Genomic DNA, 7,489 nt, shown 5'->3' on the forward strand with positions numbered 1-7,489 from the left:
TGATATGTAGCTCTTCACCATTAAAGCAGAATAAAATAAAATCAAGAAAACAGTAAACTGATGCTATGAAGTACTGTTAGGGATGCAGAGCTCCTGGAAACCCCACTCTGCGCTGATGGGAATTCAGGCTGTTGCAGCCACTTTGGACAATAGTCAGCATCTTATTTAGTTAAACAATGAGTTGCCCTGTAACCCAACCATCCCACTCCGATTTATCCAAGAGAAAACAATTCACAGGAACATCTGCATACATATATTTATAGCAGCTTTTTAAGTAATTGGTCCAAACTTGGTCCAAACTGGAAACAAAATGTCCTTCAGTCAGTCAATGCATAAATGATGTTGGATGTTTTTGTCTGATATAATACAGTTGAACATTGAAGAGGCACAAATTACTGCTGTCTATAACATGGAGGGATCACGCATCTACTGTGCTTATTCCAGGAAGCCAGGACCAGAAGATTTCAGACTAGCTGAATCCACTTATATGACATTTTGAGCAAGGCAGCACTCCAACAGTAGTCGCATTTGGCCCAGTGATTAGGACACCTTTTGGGGCATCTGCATCCCATTTCGGAGTGCCCGAGTTGAGTTCCTGCTACTCTGATTCTTATCCAGCTTCCTAGCCATGCACCTGGGAAGGCAGCAGATATCTCATGGACTAGGGTCTCTGTCACCTACATGGGAATCCCAAGTGGAGTTCCCAGCCTTGGCTGTTGTGAACATTTGGGAAGTGAACTAGTGGATGAGAGACCTCTGTCTCTCTGCCTTTCAAATGGAAATAAATAAATACTCCAGCTTTAGGCAGCAGCCTTGGTTGCCTTGTACCTAGGCAAGTGTTATACTGGCTGGGAGAAAACAGTGAAAAGCTGGCTGTCATTTTAGGCCACTTAACAGGAGCTGGGATTGGGGCCAGGCTGGGCTAGGCCAAGATACAGCACTTGCTGGTGAATACCAGGGAGATGGGGGGGCAGGCTGTGTTAGGCTGGCCATACCACTCCCCAGAATGGGTGAGAGCTGCAGCTGGGGAAGACCTGGAAAGAGATTTTTGGGGACACCCTTGTTAAGCCGCAGCACCCACCAGTGTGCATGAACACAGGTTGGGGGTAGGCCAGCTCAGGCTAGACTGCAGCATCAACTGGTGGGCGCAAGAAGGGTAGCTGGGAACTGAGTGGGTTGGGCTATGCTATAGCACCCACAGGAATGCATGAAAACTCAGGGCTGGGGCAGGCCAGTTAGGAATTATGCAGGGCTATCTCGATTATCCTGTAGCACCTGCTAGTGTGAATGAGAGCCAGGTTTGGGAGTGGGCTGGGTCAGGGTAGGCTATAGTACCCGCCATGTGCATGAGAGCCAGGGCTGTGGGTGGGATTGACTAGGCAGCCACAGCTGTTGGTATGTATGTTTGGTGGTGCTGGTGGCAAACTTCACCCAACCCTACACTAGCCGGCAAAGTCTGAAGACCTCCCAGATGAGATTTCTTAGGGGCTCCCCAGCTAGACCACTGCACTCGATCCCTGACCTCAGGAAGCAGCACATTGACATGAGATCTGATCCTGGAATACACATTGCAGTTGCTGACCCTCATGCAAGAATGGAGAGCATGCTCAGATGGACATGAGACACAAGACAGTCAGCTCATCTAAGTCAACAGAAGATTTGGAGTACCTCATCAAAAGATAGACAGGACAATTTGAACAACACTCCAGGCCAGGTTCTACAACAGGCACCTAGGTCTGTGGACACCCTGAAGTAAAAAAGAACGGTCAACAGGCGTTATAAAGAATGTCACACCTCTTGTGTAACAAAACTGACAATCTCTCAGAAAAATCAAGACCAGTCAAGTAACACCCTTAGAACATTCTTCCCCACATCAAGGCCTCAAGTGACTATACATATGGCACTGATATGGTGTCACTGATACAGTATGACTGCAAGGAGTGGCACACTTTCTTCTCCTTCACATATCATGAAAGCAGGAGGGAAAACTGAAACATTTATTCACCTAGCTTTTCCTCTCCCTCACCCTCTCTGTCCTTACCAGAATTGAGGCCTATATGGGTTGTAACACCCTCTCCTTTGCAATAAATATTGAAATAAAAATTTTAAATGAAAATAAATAAATAAATAAATAAATAACGTTTAAAATAGAGGGAAAATGGTTGGGATGTAGAAAAGATGGGTGTTTGGCCAGTTGGCTGTGAGTTAGGGAAGTTGGCTACAAAGGGGGCAGGACAAGCTAAATAAGGTGTTGCTGAGCTGGTTTGGTGTTATGATTGTGGTGGTGGACACAGACTGTGTTTTCAGGAAAAACAAAGGCAGTGCTATGTCATAGTGGAAAAGCATATTTAATTGAGGTTGGATATCTTCTGTTTTTTCTATGTTTACTTAGGGTACTCAAATAAACTTTTCTTTTTTAATATACACATTTATATAGCCTTTATTTGGAGTCAGGAGGAACCTCAGAACATGGGCCCATGGTTTTTTGTTTCTCCAAGATTTGAGAAGCAACTGGCTTGCAAGGTAATACTCCTCTCCCTGCCTTCTTCCTGTGTGTGTGTCTGTGTGTAAACACCGGTTTAATTCTTGACTGATTGTTAGGAAGTGAAGAACAGTAAGACAACTGCAGTTCTGTAGATCTTTATATTATGCTAGAACTAGAACTCAGCTCACTCCTCTGATATTAGTCTGCTGGGCTGAAATTGTTTTCACGAATTAGTATTTCTATTTAAGGAATCCACACAGCTAAAACAAAAGCGGTCGTTACCCAAGACAGGATAAATTCATGACCTTGTCTCTTCTTATTATCATGACTAGAATTTAGCTAGTTACTAGAGATGACATTCACTTCCCTCCAACTTATTCCAAGCTGCTTCTTACTTTCCCCAAGAAGTGATTTATGATTAAATAAACTAAGGCAAATTGATATCCCTTCTTGTTGATAACTGAGCAGAGGTATGATCAAGTCAAAATGACTGACATTTTTTTTCTCTGTTCCAATGACAGCTCCGTCTTGTGAGCCGACCCCCTCTGCCAGCACCTGCTGTGGGGATTGGTATGGTTCACCTACAGCAGCATGAACATGTCCTCAGGGAGACCTTTGCTTGATGACATCCTTGGAAGAAATACTGCTTCTGTTGAAGAAGACTGGTATAAGAAAGGCCTACCTCCTCTACCCTCCTGATGTCTCCTAGGAGACATGATACAGATTCCCCCAAGATGGTGGGTTTGAGGCAGACAGGTTAATCTGGAAAAGGTAGGATAAAGTAGGGGAATCAGTTACAAATACACAAATTGGACCAGGAAATTTTATCCTTAAAAGTACAAGCATTATGTGTGGTTAGATTTGTCTTGGAGAACTGGGTCATTATCTTGATGATTTCAGGCTACACTCTAATTAATCAAATATATTTGGCCTGGAAAAGTTTCTAAGACTAAATTTAGAGCTACATACAGGTGACCTCAACCCTGGTTCTTGATTTTTGTGATGCTTGTAACTTTCGTTGACTTTTCTTTCCTTCTTAAAGGTCCTATCCTCCTTTCATGAACTCTCTAGGGCTGCTTTTTCAGCCACTTTGCAAAATGTTTCAGCAAACACTAGCAGAATTGATCACTCTTGATGTGTATTCTTCAAAAGTTTGTTCCTCACCTTTAAATCTAGATCCTACTAAATAACAAATTTCTAGGTGTATGATCTTGTATTTTTAAATTAAGGAGTTGTAGATTAGTGAAATTTGTTTATAGTGAAATCAAAATTTGTTTTGCCATAGTCTTTTCTGCTCAAAACTGGTAATGGAACAGCAAACTGCAAAATTTAACCTGGTGCTGTGGAGCCTTTGCCATCCACCATTCTTGTGTCTTGAGACTGTTTTTCTCAGAAAGTATAGAGAAATATTAGAGGCTGGGGTGGGCATGGGTCCTTTCTGCTTTTATATGTAACTCCATGACTTTCAGATTCAAATTATAGATTATTCCATCTACAGAAGATTTCATGATTCAGATCTGAAAGTGCATATTAGTGCCTTGATTTAATATTCCTACAATACACACAACCCTTTTTTTCTTGCACTTACATACCTCAATGCTTCCTGTGTCAAGGTTTATAAATCATGTAGCATAGCACCATTCTAGTATGGAAATCAATAAAATTGCAAAAGCCTATTTAATGAGAATGGTTATCCACATTGTATATTTAACTAGAAAAGATTAAAGCACAATGACATTTTATTTTTCAGATCTGTTGGTTTCTTAAATTAAAATAACTCAAAAGCTTAGGCACCAAATTGGTTGGAAGACTTTTTTTTGGTTTTAATTTAGTGGAAATCTTTCCCAATTCCTCTGTAATTTTACTTTTGTAACTTTCTCTGTAATTTCAACTTCTCTAAGTTGATCCATAAACTGTGTTCTGTCATCATAACCTTCTTGTTTTCAATCTCTATTGCAGGACAGGTCAGCAATCTGCATTACTTTGCAGCAAAGGGCTATTTGAAGATTCACAACTCAAATACTCATTATTTTACTTTGTTTCCTCCTAGAAATTAAGTAATGTTGATATTTGTATCCTAGCTATATCTGTTATCTGTATCTACTATTCTTTGTTCTAGTTGCATGTCCAGTGAAGAAAACAGCTTATACTGAGTATTCAATGAGTGGAAATAATTGCAACTACAGGAGGAAAAAATGGGACATCATTCTTAGTAAATAAGATCTTTAACATTGTAAGAACCAATTTGTTAAGTTTTTCAGATATATGCTATTTGGGGAAATTATTCTGAAACATAAGTGTCTTAAGCCTGATTGCATTATTTTGATTTTTTTGTGTTTTAAATTCTTTAACTGACAATGGAACCCAAATCTCTCTTATAAATATTGGGTAATAAAGAATTGCCCAGGAAGAAAGTTACTGATTAAGAATCACTACATTTGAGTCTTGAATTCCCATAACCTTTACCTATATTCTCTTGTATGTTCTTGGATGTTTGGTCATCTCTCTTCAGCTTCTCATAGGATTCAAGCTAAGCTGATCTTAACTTGAATGGAAATTTAGATGTTTAAATCTTATATTGCTCTATGGAAATAGTAAATTTTTTTTAAAAAGGAAATAATAATTCATTGTCAAGTTTTTATTTAAATCCGACATCAAGCACCAGCTAAAGCAGACTCATCTCCCACTGCCAGTGACAAAATTAGTTCATCTTAGGAATCTTGTATATCACTTTCGCATTATTCCTTTGCCTTCCCTGATTCATATGGAAAATCAGCTATAGTTGAGGAAAAGCAGGAAGAGGTTCTTTTTGAGTAGTGTAGGGACTGACATCATGGTGCTGTGGGGTAAGCTGCTGCCAGTGAAGCCAGCATCCCTTATGAGCACCTGTTAAAGTCCCAGCTGCTCCACTTCAGAACCAGTATCCTACCAACGTGCTTGGGAAGGCAACTGAAGATGATACAAGTGCTTGGATCCCTGTCATTTGGGGAGTGAAGCAAACGATGAAAGATTCTTGAACTCTGCATTTCAAATAAATAAATCTTTAAAAAGAGGACAGAGTGGTGTTTCGTTCACACATACTTTATTGAAGACCTATTCTATTTATATTACTTTGTTTGGACTTTGGAAATACATGAAAGAGTGAATGGAATGCTTGCTGTCCTCAATGGTGTAACAATCTGAGAAGACTGAACATTTTATAGTTAGAGGGATTTTCTTGTTAGAAGTGCTAAGACAGTGTGAAGGGTTCCAACTAGAGTGATATTCCTGATATAGATTGGGAGGCATATTGTGATTACACAAGGGGAAGACCTGAGTAGTTTAGTGATAGAAAGACTGAAGAATGGTGGAAGAGGAATTCATCCTGTTACTCACCTCTTACTTCAACCATCAGTTACCCCAGAAAGAGATAGCCAAGGTGGGTACAGTAGCCAAGGCTACTCATCACATCTTTACCTCCTTCCTCTTTTTAACAAAAAGTTATGGTTGTCTGCTTTTTGGGGGTTGTTATTTTTTAAAGATTTATTTGAAAGATATAAGTAAAGAGAGATGGAGGTCTTCCATTTGCTGGTTCACTACCAAGATGGTCACCTTCTGGGACTGGGCCAGGATGAAGCCCAGAGCCAGCAGCTTCTTCCTGGTCTCCCACATGGGTGCAGGAGCCCAAGGTCCTGGACATCCTTTGCTGCTTTCCTAGGCCATTAGCAGGGAGCTAGAAGGAAAGTGAGACAGCTAGCATCCATGCTTATGCATGGCATGTGGAATGCCAGTGCTGCAAGTGGCAGCTTAAGCTGCTCTGCCATGCTACTAGTGCCAATGCTTCCCTTTCGGTCAGATTTTCAAATTAGTTCATCTTTATTGAAAGGATAACATTTTCACGAAGTTAACTCACAATCTAATGTGAAACTATATCTAAGGAACTAGTCATTTTGGCCAGAATTCCATGTTGGAGTGCAGGTTAGAATCTTGGCGGTCCATTTCCAACCCAGTTCTCTGCCAATGAGCTTAATAAGGCAGAAGATAATAGTCCAAGTACTTGGATCCATGCCATCCATATAGGGGACCTGGCTGGAGCTGTAGGCTCTTCACTCTGCCTTTCAAATAAATAATCCTTTTAAAACTATATTGAAGTTGATCATTTCTGGTGATTACAGATGATAGCTAAATGAAACACTCTCTCCCATCTGGAATTCTACTATGTGAGATTAGATTTCCGTGACTATTATACAATAGAGGCAAGGATGAGTTCAAAGGATGGGCAATGTGACAGCCCTAAAAGTGGTCACTGGAATCCCACCTGCTATTCCAGCTCCTTCTCACTCTCTTCACCTGGAGGCAGTGTATGTTTTCTCTCCCAGGCATTAAGCACGTCTTGGTGGTTGCTAAGGAAACACTTGCAGTAAAGAAATGCCTGACCACTTCCAAGAACACCCCTTGGCAGCCAGCTACCATACTAGGAGTAAACTTCGGCCATGATGGCAAGGCCTGCCCCCTACGTGGAGGAGCCTCTCTGAGCAGAGGTATCAAATACCAACTTCCCAGGGTTAAAATTCTAGCTAATAATGGTGGATACCCCTGCAAGGGCAACCTAAATCGCATCCTTCCTAAATCGCACAGCTCATTGGTTTCCTTTGAAATCTTCATTTTTCAGCCACCCATTAGCATGGGAGTTAAGAATATGATGGTTTAAAAAGGGAGGAAGGAAAGTAAAACTCAAGGGTCTTCATATGCTTTTCTTGAATTTAGGTCATATTCACACTCTTAGCAGGTAGGTATAATTGTCCTTATTTTACCAATGGGGCACAGAAACGTTTAACTGCCCAAGGCATTCAAAGGGAAGCAGAGGCGTTTTTATGGGATTGATCCTTCCTGTGAGGGACACGCAGCCCACGCGGGAAGAAACCAAAAGGAGCCATTCAAGTGCCCAGCAGGAAGCCCAGGAGCCCACCTGGGGGGTTTGAGGACTTGGGGAAGACTAAGGGGGACACAGGCTTTCCTAAGCTA

At 41.2% G+C, this 7,489-nt stretch overlaps 1 protein-coding gene across 1 annotated transcript in view; it reads left to right on the forward strand.

The window, feature by feature from the left end:
• DHTKD1 (dehydrogenase E1 and transketolase domain containing 1) overlaps nt 1–4,163 on the forward strand; it is a 38,277-nt gene extending 34,114 nt beyond the window's left edge. Inside the window, exons 16-17 of the mRNA XM_040968131.1 lie at nt 2,438–2,523; nt 3,007–4,163. Coding sequence (XP_040824065.1) covers nt 2,438–2,523; nt 3,007–3,108 — 188 coding nt within the window. The 3' untranslated portion in view covers nt 3,109–4,163. The remainder of the gene's footprint in view (nt 1–2,437; nt 2,524–3,006) is intronic.
• The last annotated feature ends 3,326 nt before the right edge of the window (nt 4,164–7,489 follow it).

This window comes from Ochotona curzoniae, unplaced genomic scaffold (genome assembly GCF_017591425.1).
Source record: "Ochotona curzoniae isolate NIBS_2020 unplaced genomic scaffold, NIBS_Ocur_1.0 scaffold_4683, whole genome shotgun sequence".
In the NCBI taxonomy this organism is placed as follows: Eukaryota; Metazoa; Chordata; class Mammalia; order Lagomorpha; family Ochotonidae; genus Ochotona; species Ochotona curzoniae.